Source organism: Ictalurus punctatus, chromosome 29 (assembly GCF_001660625.3).
Source record: "Ictalurus punctatus breed USDA103 chromosome 29, Coco_2.0, whole genome shotgun sequence".
NCBI lineage: Eukaryota > Metazoa > Chordata > Actinopteri > Siluriformes > Ictaluridae > Ictalurus > Ictalurus punctatus.
Window position 1 is genome coordinate 14,502,687 of NC_030444.2, and position 20,200 is coordinate 14,522,886.

At 41.3% G+C, this 20,200-nt stretch overlaps 1 protein-coding gene and 1 long non-coding RNA gene across 2 annotated transcripts in view; one reads left to right on the forward strand and one right to left on the reverse strand.

The window, feature by feature from the left end:
• Window positions 1-16,081, forward strand: part of fbxo41 (F-box protein 41) — a 31,024-nt gene extending 14,943 nt beyond the window's left edge. Inside the window, exons 4-13 of the mRNA XM_017460847.3 lie at window positions 1,259-1,329; window positions 2,808-3,154; window positions 5,910-6,145; window positions 6,275-6,390; window positions 6,571-6,723; window positions 6,838-6,933; window positions 7,440-7,558; window positions 9,089-9,247; window positions 10,215-10,330; window positions 12,524-16,081. Coding sequence (XP_017316336.1) covers window positions 1,259-1,329; window positions 2,808-3,154; window positions 5,910-6,145; window positions 6,275-6,390; window positions 6,571-6,723; window positions 6,838-6,933; window positions 7,440-7,558; window positions 9,089-9,247; window positions 10,215-10,330; window positions 12,524-12,586 — 1,476 coding nt within the window. The 3' untranslated portion in view covers window positions 12,587-16,081. The remainder of the gene's footprint in view (window positions 1-1,258; window positions 1,330-2,807; window positions 3,155-5,909; window positions 6,146-6,274; window positions 6,391-6,570; window positions 6,724-6,837; window positions 6,934-7,439; window positions 7,559-9,088; window positions 9,248-10,214; window positions 10,331-12,523) is intronic.
• Window positions 3,065-18,204, reverse strand: LOC108260497 (uncharacterized). The gene is made up of 4 exons (XR_001811156.3): window positions 18,127-18,204; window positions 9,207-9,273; window positions 8,899-8,938; window positions 3,065-3,203 (listed from the first exon to the last, which is right to left on the reverse strand). It is a non-coding gene; the product is annotated as an uncharacterized LOC108260497 (long non-coding RNA).
• Between the last annotated feature and the right edge of the window lie 1,996 nt (window positions 18,205-20,200).

The window sequence follows — 20,200 nt, forward strand, 5'->3', positions numbered from 1 at the left end:
GCACAACAGCAACAACGTTAGCATCCGCCTGAACTCAGCGAGGAGGGCATTAGCGTAGCTCTCTGACTCGCAGCGACAGCGCTCAAGTGCTCCTTAATGCCAGCCAACGACCTACATTCCCCCTTCCTGATGAAAAACCAGCATTCGGTGTGTCAGGAGGAGGCCACGCTATATACGGAGCACGCTGTGATTTGGAACAGGGCCGAAGTAGAGCACAGGGAGGAGGAGGAGTGAGAAAATGTAGCAGGGGAAAAGTCAAAACAAAACTAGCAAGAAATATCTAGCACAGTTCTGAAGAAATATTGTTCTGTGTAATACTGTACTTACACTAAAGATTTTATAGTTCACATTTCCTTGCAAAAATAAAAATGTGTCACTGAGAAAAGACTAGAAGGTTAACAACAAAACCAAGCTGCTTAGCTGTTAATTAGCATCGTAGCTTTCGGCAGGTTTGTGATTTCAGCGCTCCTAATAAAGTTATCGAGAGTCTAAACTGACCGACACAGTAACTTAATGTCCCGATGGTCTGTGCACCACCACCTCTTATGATCGTTAAAATAGTACACTATACCGTTATACTATTTTATTTGAACTATATAGTATTTTTCAGATTCTCCATCTTTCAGATTTTTAGGTTTGTACACTTCTACATGAACATTTCTGTGCAAAAGGTTAATTATGTTGCTAAATTTAGGAAGCTGCCCTTATAAACTCTATGGTGCTAAGTGAGCTAGCTAAAGTAATAGTGATGATCACACTAACTGAGATTTATGTTAAAGAAGGCCATGGCGCTAAACTGAGCTAGCTAAACAGTTAGAAGGCTGTGGTTTACGGCGCTAACTGTGCTAGCTATTCGAATAAATGGAGTGGTGCTAACTGAGCTAGCTAAACTATCGAAGGTCTTAATGCTCTTCCAAAATCTCATACATGGTTCATGTCCTTGTTTACACTGTATCATGTGTTATGGTTTATTTTTCATGCTATGTATATTTCTTTATATTTAGCTCCCGAGGTGTCTGGATGTCGACTCCCGAGTTGCTCAGAGACGTCTGAAATGCTTTTGGAGATATTTTTGTTATGCGTCTGATTCTCTACCAGATCAGATGCTCGAAGGCTCAGCCTCCGACATCTCTGTAACGCCGCAGGAGTTTTGTCTACTGTAGCAGAGTGGAATTTATTATTTTATTATTTATTTATTACCTATATGCAATATGTGGAATTTCTCTCTCTCTCTCTCTCTCTCTCTCCCTCTCTACAGAGGAACTCCAGTATCTCTGGCTCGAGGGGCGTGTACCAGGTCTCAGATCGACGCTCGTCTCCCAGCACTGGGTGAGTCATGGGATAGTGCATGTGCCAAACAATAAAATAAATGAATTTAATTAATTTTATTCAAAAAAAGATGGGATACAATTATGCAGTTAGGTTTTAAGCATCTTCGGAGCTCAAAGACCCAAGCGTAGCAGCTTGGTGGTTCTGGGATTGGAACCCCTATGACCTTCTGAGCGGTAGCCCAAAGCTCACTGTACTGAGCCAGGGCTACATTTTACGTAGCCCAAAAAAAAATTAAAAAATAGGCGGAGTCATAAAAGACAACCGTGATGCGAATAATTAAACTCCGAAACGTCCGAGCGGAATTTTGTGGGCTGAATACTGAGCAGTTTCGTCCAAATGTTTGATTCGAGAATAAATAAAATTGCGTCCCTGATCGATCGACGTGACGGCTCGGTCATTTGTACTAAGATATAACCATGTATCCGAGTACCGAATCTATTAGTGCGCTAATATCTTCCATCATCAATAACTGAGCTGCTGATGAAGTTGATATTGTTATAAAAATCAGGGTTTTATTACGGAGAAGGTACCGAAGAGCGCTGTAATAGCCATCAACGTTTCAAGGAGTTTCCTGAAGGGGATTTATCGTGTGATTGGCAACCTCAGGGCCTGTAGAGCTTCTGTTCTGAGACACGGTGAGTTTTTATAGGCGTGCAGTGGCCGGTCGTGCATCACTCTCCTAAGCTAAACACTGGGATAACTGCAGAAATCGCACAGTAGCTCAGTGAGAGAGACAAAAGAGAGCTTTTATCGTTTGCAAGAACGTGTTGCCATGGCACCCAGAGGATCATTTGTAAAGTGTACATATATCAGAACACCGTTTTTCTTTTTCCTCATGCGCCAGGTCCTTTTAAAATCAGAGCGCATGGCTGCGGATGGTAACGTCTCAGCAGTGACTACGTGTCTGGCTGGAATGCCCAGTGGAAATTCTGCCGTAACTCCGAGGGAAAGAACATTCCTTTCCCATGATCCTCTGCAGGAGCCTCAACTATCCTTTAAGTCTCCACACTGATCTGGGAGCTGTGTCAATACTGTATGTCTTTAAATGTCTCTGGGTGGAACTGCAAACAAACAGATCAGAGAGACGCCCCATGCGTCCAGCTGAAAGAAAACAAAAACAACTTTATTCAGATCTTAAAATATCCTCATGCACTCAACATTAAATAAATAAATAAATAAATAAATAAATAAAGATTAAAGTCCAAGGTGAAGCATTTTGAAATGAGTCACTACGAAAGAACGTGTAATGTAATTGCAATTTCGCAAATTGAAGTAAAGTACAGTGCAAAAAAAATGAAGCATTGTTGGCTTCAATCACAAGAAAAAAAAAAAAACAAAGAAAAAACTCAGCGAAATCCTGTATGGTCTGTGAAATACTGTATATTTTGATACTATTTTGAAGAATGGAATGTTATTATAGTCCAAAAGGCGCCCCATACAGTTCATGCCTAAAAATCTCACGCTGCTGGTTGTAGGGCGTCTGGTCGGTCGAAGTCGGCGTCCCAGGCCTCGGTGGCGGGTTACGACAGTGACAGCGCTGAGCTGCAGGCGCTGGAGGGAAGTCTGGAGGCTCAGTACTACCACGGGCAGTGCCGTCCGGGAGAACCCTCGCCTTACGAGCGCCGCAACTGGGGCCTCCGCAAGCAAGCCATCCAGAACTGGCAGCGGCGGCCGTACCGTAACAGCACCGAGGGCGAGGAAGGGGACGTCTCCGACGTGGCCTCACGCACCACCGAGTCCGAGGCAGAAATGTGGGAGCAGGAGAGGAGGGCGGAGTGTCAGCAGCATTGCCCTCACCGCAGTGGCTACCGGCTGGGGACAGGTAACAACCGCTCGGTACAGGAAACACTCTGGGACAACAGATGGGCGTCCTGTGGGTCTCAGCAGTGTTTGTGTGTATGTGTGCGAGTAGGAGAAGTAGGTCAGTGTGAGTGCATTAATGTCAGAGCAGGCCAAAACAGCAAGATCTCACGTCACAGAGAGATGAGTAATAAAACACAGCAACCCACTCACTGACTTCAGATCAGCCAGAGCGACACGGATGAGCGATTGCTGAACGGACGCTTATTTATTAGATTTTTTTTTGGTAATTAATTGTGGCTCTAATCCAAATATACACAGAATATAATAATTGCATTTGGAGTGGAATATTTGATGTTTAATGTTGTGGAACATCTGCAGAAAAATGAATTCATGTCATCACGTAACCGCGATGAACAGTTGTCCCCTCACCTCTCTTTTCTTTCCTTTGAAGTTAATAATAAATAAAATGTAGCTCGTCATGTTAATATAAACTACTAGTATAAAATTACTCCGTCCTAAAGATGTCGGAAAACCTAAAGTTACAGCTTTACCACCGACTGTTACGACACACGGACGCCGTCCTCGGAGCTCAACTTTGGACATAGAATACGTCTTGGCTAACAGGTGACGTTTATGGGCGACGACTTTAAATTTTCATTTCAGGTCAAACTGCTCCTTTAATTCCCACCATGTTGTACCCCATGACAGTAATTGGCAAACACACTGATCTGTAAGCGCTACACTGCTACAGTGTGACTAACAAGCCCAAAAAAAGAAAAAAGAAAAAAAGAGAAAAGAAGCCAACCTGACAGGCACCCAGCAGTTCCTCACCGTCTGTCTTTTCCCTCTCACTCATCTTTGGAAAAAGGTACAAAAATCAATCTCTCTCTCTCTCTCTCTCTCTCTCTCTCTCTCTCTCTCTCTCTCACCTGTGGCACATGTTCTCAGTTTTGGTATGGATGAACGAGTCGAGTGATTACTCCCACCTCATTTTCAATTCAGTAGGCAGTGATTGATGAAACTGGAGAGTTACAGGTGGTGCTGGAAAACATTCAGTTTAATCTTCCTCAGTGGGAAGACACCACAGTGTGAGAGAGCGAGCGAGAGAGAGAGAGAGAGAGAGAGAGAGAGAGAGAACCTGCACCCAGCATATTTGAAATATGAGGCAAGGTATCTCCACAGTGCTGATATGGCAGATGCTTGAAAAACCAAACACGTCCACTTGATCTGACGCATGTACGTTGTTGCCGTGATGGTGGTCCTCTTTGACAACCCACCTTGACATCATAAATACTATTTTTGCTCAACTCAAGGCTCCTTTAACCCAATCTCTAGCTTGTTCTGTCCAAGCAAAATATTTCATCCAATCTGATGATTCATTCCAACCCAAGACCAACTCAAGATGACTTCCACCCAAACTGGTGCTTCTTCCAACCAACCCAGATATCCACCGACCAACCCAAAAAAGGTTCTTCCTCTCAAACTGGGGTTTCTTCCAACGCAAGGCTTCTTCACACCAAGGCTAGGGCTTTTTGTGTCCAACTCAAGGCTTCTTCCACCCAGTCTGGGGATTCTGTGCAATACAAAAGTCTTCTATTGTCCAGTCTGAAGCGTCCCCTGACCAGCCAAGGCGTCTTCCACCCATCCAAGGCTTTTAAATCACCAAGTCTGGAGGTTCTCCAGACGTTTTAACGTTATGGCCGAACAGTGCGTTTTCTCTAACCCGAGGCTTCTTCTGCCTAACATGAGGCTTAGATCAGCTAGGTTTGTGGGAGCACAACTAGATTCCACTCATATTTTGATCCAATTTTCATTGTTTCAGATTGCCTTGATAAACTGTGGCATTGGAGTAGTTTGCACAAAAGCCAGTTAATTCGGGTCAAAAATTAATGTGATCACAGTGTGACGAAATCCGTAATGTGGCACATGGCTTCAGACCTTTTCCCCACCCATTTAGGTACTAAATTACATGAGAAATGTTCAGTGAATATTAAAAATTATTCAAAGTGCTGTATTTTGAAGGGGAAAAATAGGCATCCAGTGAAATAATGAGCTTGTTTGTAACTGAACTGGGCACAGCTTCACAGTCAGGGTTCCTTGTGATGCTGTTCTGAAGATATGAAGGTCTTCAGTGTTGGAGTAAGCCTCCCGCAGCCCAGAAGGATCAGGATACCCCAGCCGGTGGCTCTGTAACCGACTGCGTGATGTAGAATTGGTTTTCGATCTCATACTCTGGCTGACAGAACAGCCATGTAGGACGCAGCAGTGAGGTTTGCATTTTGTCTGTGGTGCTCTGGCACCACCATGTGGACTGTACCATTGGTATAATCCAGTGTGAAGTAGAATGTATACTATGGAAAACACCCTCCCCATCCCCATGCCCCACCCACATTTTTCCCCCACACCTCATGGTTTGCATAAAGTCAACCTAAATCTATTTAAATGCCAATTGTTGCCAGTTCTAGAATTATTGGGATGAAAAACCAATATGCTTCCCCTTGTGAATAAATATGTTATAACATGCTAATCGTTAGCCAATTTTGCTACCTTTTCAGTCATGTTCCCTTGCTAGTACAGTAGAACAGAACATGGAATTGCTTCTAGAAATTGTGATGAAAATAAGACAGCTGAAAAAACAAAGCAGACTAATAAAAGTAACTCAAGAAACACATTAAACCCATTCCCAAAAGAATTGGCATATAGTCATGACATCACTGTTGAATCATGAATTTCATCGATTACTCCATTTTCATTCGCGGTTGCTTTCACTTCAGGCCGTTCTGAAGGTTGCTACAAACTCTGCCGTCACGAGAAGAGCCCGTCCAAGACCAGCGAGGTGATCAGCCCCGAGGTGCTCAAGATGCGGGCGGCGCTTTTCTGCATCTTTACCTACCTGGACACTAAAACCCTGCTGAGGACGGCCGAGGTGTGTCGCGACTGGAGGTTTGTGGCGCGTCACCCCGCCGTCTGGACAAGAGTGCTGCTGGAGAACGCTCGCATCTCCTCCAAGGTTCCCAGTTTTCTTTTTAAGACCACGTTCCCATCACTCAGGCTTGCATGTACAAAATTATCAGCTATTTGATGATCAGCGTTCAATTCAGTGCTTAAATAACTCAGGGTTTTGTTTTTCTATGTCCAGTTCTTGTGCACTCTCTCTCAGTGGTGCACGCAGACCCACTCTCTGATCCTGCAGAACCTCAAACCGAGGCAGAGAGGAAAGAAGGAGACCAAGGAGGAATATCTGAAGAGCACACGGTACTTTCCCAGTACTCGGTGGTGTACTCCATTGTCTTAAAGGGCAGGAAATACAGGCTTCTGTAAATTTAATACCTGCCCTTCAGAATCATTCATTTACACGCATTAGTGATAGCGTCATGTGTTTTCTAATTTGCACGTATGAAATCAAAGTCTAACTAGTTTCTATTTTGGTGTTAGTGGGTGTCTGGAGGAAGGTCTGGAGGCCTTGCTGAAAGCGACGGGAGGAAACCTGCTCATTCTGAAGGTGTCTCATTGTCCAAACCTGCTGACCGATCGCTCTCTGTGGCTGGCCAGCTGCTACTGCCGAGCCCTACAGGCTGTAACGTACCGGTCAGTCCACCAGGGGAGCGCTGCTCTGTGCTCATTCTCATGAATTTCTCAATTTCTCAAAATTAGAACCAGGGTCTTTCCCGAGTGACGAGATGTGATTTGGTTTTTCTCCAGGAGTGCTACAGATCCAGTGGGTCAGGAGGTGATCTGGGCTTTGGGAGCAGGCTGCAGGGACATCATCTCCTTACAGGTGGCACCATTACATCCCTGGTAAGACAAAACTCTCTTTTTTTTTTTTTAAGCGTTACGTAGATGAGAAGAGGAGATTATCACATTTACATCGAGTGGGAGAATTCAGGAGGATGGGGAAACCCTGAAAATAAAATACCTTTGCGAAATAAAAATGACACTTATTTTGTTTAAATATATTAGTACTAGCAGTAAAATTAGCATTAACCAAAGCTAACAAGAAAAAAAAAAAAAGTTGTCTTTAACATCGCTCATATCAGAAGTCCTCCAGGCCACTAGGGGGCATTTCACATTTTTAGTCACCATCTTACTACTGTAAAATGGGTAATTCTAGCTAGCTGAATTGTAAAGCTAAAAAAGTTGAACACTTTGTTACCCGGAAAAACACTACACACAAATCAAGTGCGTGTGCGAGATTTGTTCAAGTTTTAGCTACAGCGGTGTTAGTTACAGCACTAGCGCTCGATAACGGGTGCGATGTGTACATTTCTGTTATTATTATTTTTTTTCCATTTTATGTTTAATAGTCAACAACCAGCCCGCTTCAGTAACCGCTGCCTGCAGACGATTGGCCGGTGCTGGCCACACCTACGAGCTTTGGGAGTGGGCGGAGCTGGATGTGGTATACAGGGATTGGCCTCGTTGGGTGAGTAACAGGGAAAAAAAAATAAAGTGTTTGAAGACGCACTAGTAACGTTTGGAACGTTAACACATCCCTCGGAGAAGGGGGCGGAGTTTATTTCAGCAGCAAAAGGATTTTAATACAAGACAACTAGGCGCATCTACAGTTTAAAGGTATTTTAACGTGTATAATTACTACAGATCTGGAAACATGTTCAAAAATGACAGATTGTCATCTTTAAAAGAATGAAGAGAGAGAGAGAGGAAAAAAAAGAAACCCCGTAAAGAGAAAAATAGGATGTTTATTAATATAAAAAGCTGCCACTACTTGTCATGCTTTTAATAATATCTTGTAAAAATACATCCAGCAGCACTGGCTATATAAGGCCCTCTTTTAAAGCAAGTACATGATGGAACTAATGAATGCATCTGACGGAGTTTTATAAAAAGATGCTACACAGGAAATTACCCTGTAAAATAATAACGTTTGAATAAAGAAACCTGTACATGTTGAACGACTCGGCGTTGAGTAAAGAAAGACTTCCAGCAGTACTGGATTTCCTCCATTTAGGAATAATGGCTTTGGCCTTTTCCCATCAGGGCTTTTATGTTGGAAGTCTGAAAGCCTATTCTGTATTTTTACTCCGTGAAAGAGGGTTTATTCCATTTATGACTTAAAGTACATTCAGAATAACTAGTCTGAAGCAAGAGCTCGATACGTCTCTGCCGCTTCACCTTCTTTCCTAAACGAAGCTTGAAATCATTGTATTTAACTGTATTTTTGGCTCCAACGAGTAGCTAAAATAAGCCAACGATCCAATTAGGTGACGTTGTAATACATGATCGTTTCTATAGTAACGGCACATTCACAGCGACTTGGACGGAGACGTTAAACGGAAGGAGTCTCCAGTGTCAGCGCTTCGTAACAGTCAGAAGTAAAGCGGTAACTTTTTGCAACGGTTACTGTAAGTGAGAACTTTCATTAGTTTCCAGGACGTTGCACAACAGGAAATGTAACTAGAAATGGATAAAAAAGTACGACGTGCCTTTTGTTAATAAATGAATAATCTGTTGGCAAATTGCTGTGGAGAAATGAAACGCTTCAGGAAGTGCTGTCCTAGGAAATGATGTTTTATTCCTTACTTATTTGTTTAATAAAGATGAAATGCAGGATTTATTACCGTCAAGTCATATATAAATTGCAGTTAATTGATTTTATTTCTTTGGATTTAAGACCCACTGTAAGGTGTTAATGCTGAAGTCAGGACACTTTTATAATATATTAGTTAATAATTTCAGTAAAAACAGTTGCTCAGAGGAGAAACATCATCCGATTAATCAGGACACGCGGTCGTCTCTACTCACCCGTCAATCAGACCTGTTCATTCAGAATGCTCCGCCTCTTCTGGTGTTTTGTGGGCATGGCACGAGTCGAAGGCAACACACAAACAATAAGCTCTATTTGTTTAGAATTTCAACACTGCTAGCTTGAGCGAACATCCACCAAAATCACAGTGTGTAACAAATGCTGTGTGTGTGTGTGTGTGTGTTACAGCGAGGAACTGTATGAGGCTGCAGGTGCTGGAACTGGACCACGTCAGTGAGATTAATCAGGAAGTGGCCGCTGAAGTGTGTCGTGAGGGTCTGAAGGGTTTGGAGATGTTGGTTCTCACCTCGACTCCCGTCACGCCCAAAGCTCTCCTTCACTTTAACAGTGAGTCCGCACCCTGCTCTGCACCACTGTACACACACACACATACAATTAAAAAATAAATAAATAAATAAAAAATAAACACAACATTCAGAAGTGAGCTGAACGTTAAGTAAAGGTTACAGTTGAAAAGTTCTATGAAACTCAATCTGATTCATGAGGAAATAACTTTTTTTAATTTTAATTTTTTTAAGACTAGATCCTACATTATTATTATCCCTGCTGCTTTAAAAGTCTTATTAATTTATTCCTGTAAGGAAAATAAATGCATTCCCGTATTATGAACGATTCTAATATTTACATATAAAAAAAAAAAAAAAAAAAAGGCAAAATTTTCCACATTCGAATATTTAAGATTTTATATTTTACTTTTATTTAACGCCGGTCAATTAAAACATGTGTTTGAACTTTAATAAAATAACACTGGATTTAGAAAAAGTATATATTATGTAACAAATTACTAATTAATATAGAAAGTGAAGTCAATAGGCTGCATGCAAGTCATGAATTATTATTATTATTATTATTATTATTATTATTATTATTGAGTTCTACTGAACATATAGTGTACTAAGTAGGGCCAATAACACCTTATGTAGTGAGCATGTCATACACAGAATAGTGAATAGGAATTATGGACTACAGGATCCAAGTCCCAGAATCCATTGCTGCATGCATGCATACATGGCTGAGCAGAACTACACATCTGGAATCAATCACCTGCACGCCTAGATCTCTCTCGCTCACGCACACACGGATCCAAAAAAAATAAAAAAATAAAAATGCTTTTTGAAAAAAAAAATGTGCCTCTCGAGTAAAGACTCATCATTCGGTCTGGTTTACTTAAAAGAGCTGTACTCTCATGACCATCGAACGCATGTAGTGGTATTTGATAGACGGCCGGTGATATCCAATGCTCCCGCTGAGCCACTCACACTTCCCTTACTCTCTCTTCTCGTTCCCTCTCCAGGCGTGTGCCGTAACCTGAAGTCCATTGTTGTACAGATCGGTATTGAAGATTACTTTGAAGACCCCAACAGCCCTGAGGCCAGAAAGCTCTTTGATGAGATGGTGAACAAACTCCAGGTGCGGAGAAACACAAACTGGGTTTGAAATCTCACCACGGTTCAGTCTCCAGGGGTTTGTCTTCAGATAGGAGAAAGGGGGGGGGATAAATAAAAAAAAAAAACCCAAACACGAGTTAAAGTGTTGAAATATTTGTTAGGAACAGTTATGTGGCTAGAGCATGGTTTAAAATAAATAAATAAATAAATAAATAAATAAATAAAGCCATTATTATTGCACTTTATTTTACAAAATCAAGTGTACAATAATACAAAACCACCGTTTTCCTGTGTAACTGGAAAGAGGGTGCTTTAAACTTTTGGGGGGGGGGGGGGGGGGGGGGCATATCACATGACCAGGAAGTATTGTTAAGTGGTTAAAACGTCGGACTACTGATCGAAAGGTCATAAGGTCACCTCGTTCATTGTGTTATTTTTGACAATGATACTTTCCACCATTGTACCCATACGGCAACAATTTACCAACTACAGACTAATTCAACTAATTAAGTAATTAAAAAAAGAAATCTAATTGTAAATGTAATAATGCGTGCAGTAGAGGGTTAAATATGCAGACGAGACAATAGGTCAGTACGCAACACTGTACATTCATATCTCTGGACTATTATTTAGTGTTACTGTAATAATATGCAGTAATATTCAAGATTCTCATAGAAGCTGATCCAACTGATCAGTTTATGGAATTATTAGGAAAAAAACTGTGTAGTGTTCAACTGAAGAATGAATAAATAAATAAATAGACTTGGTTATTTTAAGAAAAATGGAGAGAACCAGAGCAGATTATTCACGGCGTAGGCGATCTCTTCTCTCAGCCGTTTTATTTAGAACCAAAACTAATCTATGTATATACAGTATAATGGTGGAAGTATTGAAGGAAGGCCAGTTTGCCACAAAACCACCCCTCATGTGATGCCCGAGAGCAGGGACTCTGCACCAGAAACTCAAATAGGTTTTTAATCAGCCGCCTCGAAGTGAACAGCAGGCACGAAGATGCTCGAGGCAGATCTCCCATCTGTGTAATCCTCCCACCGCCGGGCTAAAATTAACCACCCGAAGCTGTAGTTGAGTCAGAGGCCACGGGCTTTCCTGTCTCCGACTCCCTGAATCAGTGATTCATTAAATGACGAATCACTTAGGGGAGTCCTGATACTGCAGCTGCTGCTACACTGGTGACTCGTGAGTCAAGTGTAAATGTGAAAATGAATCATCTTGAAGATGACACCAAAAGTAGTGCGAGACTGCAGTGAGGTTCAGGCCATCCGTCTTAGTTGTAGAAATAAAGCCTGCGTAATTTGGGGGCGAGAATATGACGATCACGTGAACTTCGGCTCATGGGGTCTTCCTTTCCGTTCCCTCGTTGTTTATTTTTAAGTTTCAATTTCTTTTACCACAAAAAAAGGGGAATACTTTTAGACTATAGGATTGGGGTTTTTTTTTTTACCATCCATGAACTGAATAATAAAAATACTGCATGATTAAGCAAGTGAATACTTCATTATTCATTATTTTCATTATAACAGCACGCCCAAAAGTGTTTTATTATTCTTATACCACAGCAGATTGCCAACAATTACAATTTTTACTTACGAAAAAAAGATTTTTTTTTTTTTATCCATTTATAGTTACGTTTAAGGTTGTGGAACATCCTTGAAACAAGTTAGCTCCTGTTCTCACTTGCGTTATAGCAGCTATAAACAGTGGTTCCCACACCATCCCTCTCTTTATTCTCTCTCTTGAAGTTAATAAGGCTAACAACAACAACAACAACAACAACAACAACAACAACAACAACAACAACAAATGCAGCTTGTCATGTTTCAGAGACACCACAAAGAAACTCCTCTGCCCTGAAAATGGCTGCAAGCAAAAGTGCCGACACTGGAGACTCCTTCCATAATGTTAAACCAACATCTCCTTACAGAAAACTTCACACCAGTGATGCGATTACAGCTTTTTTTAAATTTTATTTAAAGATCCATTAACGCGAAGCCTTAATTCTCTGCGAATGCACCGTTACTATAGAAACGCTGTCAGAACGAACACGTCAATATAAAAACGTGTGATTTGTACAGTAGGTAGTGAAGATATAGTAGAAGTAAAGAGTCTGGGTTGTTGATGGAAGTGAGATTAAGTGTTTTGTTGATTTTCGGTTGCTCAGGTTTACACCCCCTAAAACGACGCTGTTTCTCTGCAGGCTTTAAAGAAGAGGCCGGGTTTCTCCAAAATCCTCCACGTAAAGGCTGATGGTCTGTGCTAACGCCTTCTACTGCGACACGAACTGTGGAAAACCAACAACTCCTTTATGGAAAAAGCTGAATCTTTAACTTCAAGTTTTCAGTTACCGTGACGACGACAACACAGGAAACTTCTCATTACAGTATTATAATCGGAGATACAATTTTACTCGCCTGTAGCCGAGTCGGCTTTGGGGTTTCGGCTTCGACCGATAAATCTTACGGAGAACGCCGAGTCTCTCTCGAGACCCGATTCCAGCTCGACAGCGTCAGACGACCGTGATGATCAGATCATCGAGTTTCACTGGATATAAATTTATAGCACAGAGCTGCAACCGGGAATTTTTAGCCAAGGAAACGAGGGAGGTCCTAGAATACAGAGTTGTGGAACACCACAAATATATATATATATAAAAATTAAATAAAAATACATACACGGTGAGAGAAAACTCCTCGACTTGGAGTCGAGGGTTTGCGGTGCGCGTAATCGATCGGTATTAAACAGGAATGAAATTTAAACCTGGGTTAGCATTCTAGCGAGTGTATTGCGAACACTCCAGCACAATGAGAGGAGTCCCAACGTCCTGCTTTACAAAAAGAACCAGATTAGAAATTTGACCGTTTTCTTCTAGTCAAATCCAAGCAAAACAGGACGTAGAAGGTGTTACGCCCAACGGAACGTGAAAGATTTGTGCCGTATCATCCTCCTAGCATCATCCATCCATCCATCCATCCATCCATCTAGGAACACATCAACCATAGTGTTTTGGATCTGCATGTGGTTTCGTCGTGACCTCCGACATGCCGTTCATGCTGCGTGTTCAACACGAAGCGCCTGACGTTCGGCATCCGTGGAATATCGTGCCTCATCGAAAAGCAACTTTTAGTTGACATGGTGCTTTTATTTCAAGTCTATGAAAATTCCATTTAAAAAAAAAAAAAAAAAAAAAAAAAAAAAAAAAGCATTGACCTTCCATCAAGCTCACGTCTCACGAGCGCCATCTGCTGCCAGTTAATGCGTTTCAAGTAAAACATGTACAAGGTGCCATATTTGTAGGGGTGGGCGATATGGCTGAAGTATCACGATATGAATCACGATATCTAGGTTTGATAACAGAGCGCACGGCGTTTAGTCGTGTAAAAAGCAGGCAGTTGTCAATTTTATTCAACATTTTCTAAAAAAAAAAAACGTGAAAAAGAAGGAAAATAAAACCGGTGGCGACATTGGAACGATGCCAATGGTCTGACTGAACGTGAATAAAGTGTCAGATTAAGAAAAGGGACACAGGATGACAAGATTGCCTAATTCACTCTGCAAATTCACCAACTTTTAAAAAGCATGAGCGAATAGAAACTGGGGGCGTGGCTGTCTGGTGTGGCTCCACCCCCGGGAGAAAAACAGAGGCATTTCTAATTAAGTAGAACCGCAAAATAAATAAATAAATAAAAAGATCGTATACAGATTAGTCCAAGCGTGCATCTCAACCAGTCCCGTAGTTCAGTAGTCAGGACGCTGATCAGGGAGTCAGCGTGTTGCTCAGCTCTACTTAGGATATACTTACAGAAACCCGTATAGTGATGTAAAAATGGCATCGTGAGACCGCTCAGGTGCGGCACCTTCCACATTCCGCCTTTAACTGATGAGCCATTGCAAACACCTGGTTCTGTTGGATGAAGAAAAACCAAAATTTCACACTCTTAGCAAAAACGGGCACACCGGAGCCGTGAACTAAACGATCAGATCAAAAAGCTTTCACGAACCGAGGAACCTTTGAGGAACCCTTTTGCTAAGAGTGTGAAGCTGGAACCGGATGGCTCGCCGTAGAAGTCGGAAGACGTTCTTCTGCTCGTCCATTTCATCATCCGTGCTAGGGAGATCTTTTCTGCGTTCCTCACAAAACCCTTACATCCATCTTGGTTTTGTGTGTGTGTGTGCGCGCGTGTGTGTGTGACACTTTAAGCCACGACTTAAAATCTGGGATTTCATAAGTAACGAAACATCTAGAGATGTTTCGTTCCACCACAGCTCTAACGCTCCATCAGCAAATGCAATAACAGTGACGCAGACGTGGTGAGGATTTTGGCGACCTCGCGGTCCTGTCCCGGTTATCCATCAGGCATCGGTGTTCTCCCCGGAGCCAGACTTCGATCTCTACCCTTTCTACTCAGAGCGCTTTAGTCTATGGGGAAATCACTTCGTGTTGTGTTGTGCGGTACTTCCTGTATTCAATCCCCACAGGGTTCGAGTTTCTCCTCAAGTTATCCTACTCCGCAGTTCGTCCGAGGCGTCCGCTCTCGACTTTTGTCCGAATAGAAGGTAGAAGGAAGCACTTGATGTTGTCACGGTGAGATTCGGTACAGCTTACGAATTGCAGACGCGTGGACGGCAGAACGGCGCAGTCCTTCACCAACGCCGCATTTTCAGTTCCTGACAATCCGTCTCCTGAAGACTTTAAAAGCTGTACATACGTTATTTATGCACAACCGAAGAGTCATGTTATGTGAATATCCAAAAAAAAAAAAGAAAAAAAAGCAAGCAACAGACGTCCCGGAGCATCGTTGAGCTCCGACGTCTTATTTTCCTTTCCAAAGTTCTCTTCTGTGGCGCCCGAGTCGACCACACGGAACATCTCTTCTAAAGAGTCGTGTTGAATTTGCAGTACGTTGTGCATCATAGATGCTTTATATATTGAATGTGTATCAGAGTCCTTATAGAGATGGAAAAATTATTTAAGAAGAGAGCATAGAGTTTATTCAAACTATTTATTTCTATAAAAAACAAACAAAAAAAAGTGTCTATAATGATGTTTGGCATGTTTGTGTTCAAGCATAATAATACATCCTGTTGCCTTCGTAACTGTTTGACGATAGTTGCTAGAATATTAGACGTGAGAGCTTTACTGCTTGCCGGTTTTTGGGTTTTTTTGTTGTTTTGTTTTGAAGACTTTGCACCATGATAAAAAAAAAAAAAAAAGATTGGAAAATGCTAGTGTTTAAGTATTAAGGTGTTATTCGATGTCACTTTGTTTAACGTGGGGCTTTTTTGCAGTATTTGACAGATGATGCACTTTTTATCCGAGCTCTTTCCGAGGTCACGACCGCCCGTTCTGTAAGGTTCCGGTACTCTTAAGCCGAAAAAAAAAAAAAACACCCCAAAAAGCTTTACCGTTAGCGACGTTTCTTCTGCACCCAAATATGGATCAGTCGAGATTCCACAAGCGCGTTTGTACTGCAGGAACCTTTTCTGGAGGTCAGAAACTTTTCGTTTCCACCTAAAAGAACCAGAACCGAGTTTAGTTCTCGGGACCTGGTTCAAGATCTTTTAAGCTCCTGTTCCAAGAAGAGGCTCGCTACATTTATCGGTCAAACTCGAGCTTTACAGATTCACCAACTCCCCTACACGCAAATGCTGAAACTTGCTTTAAAAAAAAAAAAAAAAAAACAACAACAAAAAAAAAACACCCCAGTTCAGGATCTGCAAGCAGGAACGAAATTTAGGAACCAAACCCCCCCCCCCCCCCCCAAAAAAAAACCCACCATTCCTCGGTCATCAATAATGGCTTCTCATTGGTATCAAGTTGCTCAATTTGCATGTCCTTTGCCCCGCCCACTAGGTATTGTTACTGGATGCTTGGCCCTCTGACCCTGGAAATGAATGAAAGCCTTGCTTTAACGCTTCAAGTCACTGCTGGGTAAAGTTCCCCAGTTCTTTCAAGAGTTCCAGAAAAAGGTTCCTGTGGTGTAAATGACCCCCCCCCCCCCCCCCCCTAAACAAACAGTTTCCTTGGTTAAGTAGATTATTTTATATAAAATCATATTTAAGGTAAAACGTTACTGGCTCGTCTTCATGATGGAGAACCCACAGGTCCTGAAACCATCTCTGGTACCTCAGTGTTTCTCTCGTGCGATTTATACAATAAACTAGCAGAAGATTTCTTCTTCGTACCTTCTTAGCACATAAACATTACTCGTAAGTAGATTTCAGTCTTCTAGTCCCTGTAATTCCAGAGTGAACCTACAGAACGTGCAGCCCGCACCGGTGCCAGCACGTCAGTTCTATCGACTACGAAGGCTGTTCTAGAAAGTCAGTTCTAGTGGTGTTAGCTGGGGGTTTTTGTTTTTTTTTGTTTTTTTTTGAAGTGCCCGGTGTCGTGCCCTTTTTCTCGTGTGGCTGTTCTATAAAGATCTGTATCCATAACGCGAAGAAAACGACGAGCTCTTATTAACGCCGTCGAGACGGCGCGCGCCTACGACGGTTGTTTATTTATATTCATTGCACACGAGACATGTACGTGGAACAGCAACAATGCTACATTATATTTATGACGGTGTGTACGAATGACGCGCGAGAACAAGATTGCACCGATTAACAGTCGTGCGATCGCACATTCCTGGACTGCTATACGCTATTTATACTGTACAGATCAATATCAAGGGTCATGATTTTACTTCCATCATTTACTGGAAAACTTTCTGTTCCTGCTCGCTCCGTCTCTTCTTCTGGACTCAGTGCTACGCCTGTAAGATGCCTCCGAAATATTATTATTATTATTATTATTATTATTATTATTATTATTTTATTTTTTTATAGCTACGATCAGCTTTGTGCCAAGGAATAGTTTGGTGAAAAACTTGATATTTTCCCCACTTACTACAAATGGTTAGTCAGTAAAGAGATGCTTGGTGTCACCATGTACGTAGCTGAACATTTTGAAGTCATTGGGTGGCCATTTTTTTGTGGACCGCTACAATTACAGAATGAGGATAGCGGTAATTAGCATCTTTCACGATTACGTCAACCTCTGATTTTTGGAATCTTGGACCAAATCGTACTTTTGTTCCATTTTCCATTTCCATTCCATTCACTAGGAAAAAAAAAATGTCTTAAATGGTTTGATTTTTTTTTTTAATTGTATATTAGCCATCATTAGCATAGAGCTGTGTTCGTGTTCAATACGTCAAAACTGAAATTCCAAGACTAGTTCCCTGAATCCGTGGTATGTTTATTACATAGCAGTTAGTTCTCTTGGACGACTGCCAGGTTTGAAATTTGGTCTGTGAAATTTGGGCTGTCCGGGACGTCCCCGGAGTTCTGATTTGAGTTCGTTGTGATTTGGATCATAATCCAATTCCTGAGGAAATTGGAATATGAATGAATTACAACTGAAAAGCCTCGCTTCAGTTCTGTGAAGATTAAGGACAGACGTGCTAACGTTTAACACGAAGACAGCTATTTGCTAATGCTAGGTAATATTAGATAGAAGCCACAAAAAAAAAATTAATTCAAATTGAAATGCTTTTTTATTCTATATTATGGAGCTCAACACTATTGTTTAAAGTAAACATACGTGTAGAACGTCTGAGTATGTGTGTGTTTACGGAAAACGTTGTGACGGACATGGTAGCTCCATTAGCCTCAACGCTCCAGCACAAAATGAAAGAAAATCAAAAACACATCTTTGTCACAAGCGGGAAAACGCTCACGTTTTTCCACCAAAGCATTATTTTTTCCCCCTTTAAAAAAAAAAAAAAAAAGTGTAAAGCATTATTTCTGGAGCTGTACCTCTTCTGCACATGCTCCTGCTGTGAATGTACTTCACATCCATCTGTCGGGATTTCACACTCTCACGTTGATGGTCGTTTTTTTGTTTTATTTTATTTAAAGAGAACAGACTGCACACGGAGGACCGCCGTGTCACTCCGGCGCTCCTGTACAAACCTTCCTGTCGCTGCCTGGCCCGATTTCTGCTGACTGATGACTCCATCAATCGCTTCGGTAGCTTGCCTGCTCTTAATTAAACTCGCCATCGTGTGTGTGATTATAAGATGCAAACGTTTACATTCTGGGTTTCATGCAATTTTATTCTAAAAATGCAGCCAATGAAAACATTAAAAAAAAAAAAAACAAACATAAAATGACCCGTCTCCGTGTGATGCATTTATCCGTTCGTTTGTTTATTTATTTACTTATTTATTGTTCACTTGGTTTCATCCAAATACATTGCATCATGCTGGAGTTATTTATTTATTTATAACAACACATCTTCAAAAGATGATTTATACCACAGCACTTTACCAAGGGTTCAAATGTTGATTTATTAACCAACAACCCATCAAACCCATTTGTGTACTTCGAAAGAAAGCCACTAGGTGGCTTGGCTAAGGAAGGAGCAGTCCCTTTTGGGGGGCGGGGTTACAGAGAAACTTCTTATCGGGTAGTTCGCTCGTCTTTTACATTTGTCTTAGGTTCTTTCTCTTCCCCTCGCTCTTGTTTCCCCCATAATCTTTTCAATTCTTATTTTCCTTTTTCTCTTGTTTTTTATTTGCCTCTTACTTCAGGCAAAGCCCTGATTTATACCATACCGATCACCCCTCTACAAAGGTGCAAACGAGGGGCTGTGTCAAAGCCTGGCTTTAAGTCTCCTTTCTGGCAGGTGCAGGTAATCCAGGTTAATCAGCCTGGAGAATTCTGGGTAACTGAGTTCTCTCTACTTTTTGTGTTTCCAGACTGGTGCAGTGGCCACCAGGGGGCAGCAGTACACAAACTATTAATTGACCTCAATAGTGACATTTGATTACTGACTATTAGCTGTATGAGATATCATTATTTATGATACATTTTAGTTACCTGGTTTTCTTTGCTGTCACAAACTCTGTGTAATCTTATTAAGGGCTTATTAAGCTGATGAGAACAAAACAAAACAAAAAAACACTCATGAAGTGAAACACGTCCAGATTTCGGGGACATGATCTTGGGACTAAATTACCCAATTTTACCTAAGTAAAATTCACTTGTGGCCGGGGTTTCCTAATTTAATTTCTCATTTAAATTTCTAAATTAATTCTAATAATAAATTGTAAGCTTTACAAACTGTGTGTGTGTGTTTGTGTGTGTGTGTGTGTGTGTGTGTGTGTGTCAGGTTCCTCAGTCTTCTACAGACACCAATGTAGGTTATGTAACTCTCAACTTCTTTTAGCTTTCTTTCTTTTTATTTTTTAACAACTTGGTTGTTGTCTGTGAAACACAACACACACACTCACACACACACACACACACACACACACACACACACACACACACACACACAAAGTCAAACAAACATTACAAGCCCACACTCCTCAATATATGTGTGAGCGAGACCTGTAAATCCAAAAGAAATCTCCAACCTAATAGAGTTGATTCATTCATTAACACAGATTTGATTAGGCCACTGATTTGGATTTGATTCGTGAATTGATTCACTGATTCGTATTTTATTTGTTCAGTAATATGGATTTAATTAGTGCAGTGATTTGGAATTTATTCATTCACTGACAGAATTTTATTAGATTGCTGATTTGAATTTTGATTCGTTCATTATTCAGATTTGATTCAATTGATTGATTCGTTGATTTGCTGATTGATTCAGATTTAATTGATCAGGATACAATTCATTCACTGATTGGGATTTGATTCATGCATTGATTCGGAATTTATTCATTCACTGATATAGATTTGATTGGTTCATCGATATGGATTTGATTCCCTTAATGATTTGCTATGTGACGCTGATTTAGGGGGCGTGGCCAACAACCAACTCTGCTAGATAGCGAGCTTCGAGATGTAAACATGACACCGTTGATGGAGGACGACATTA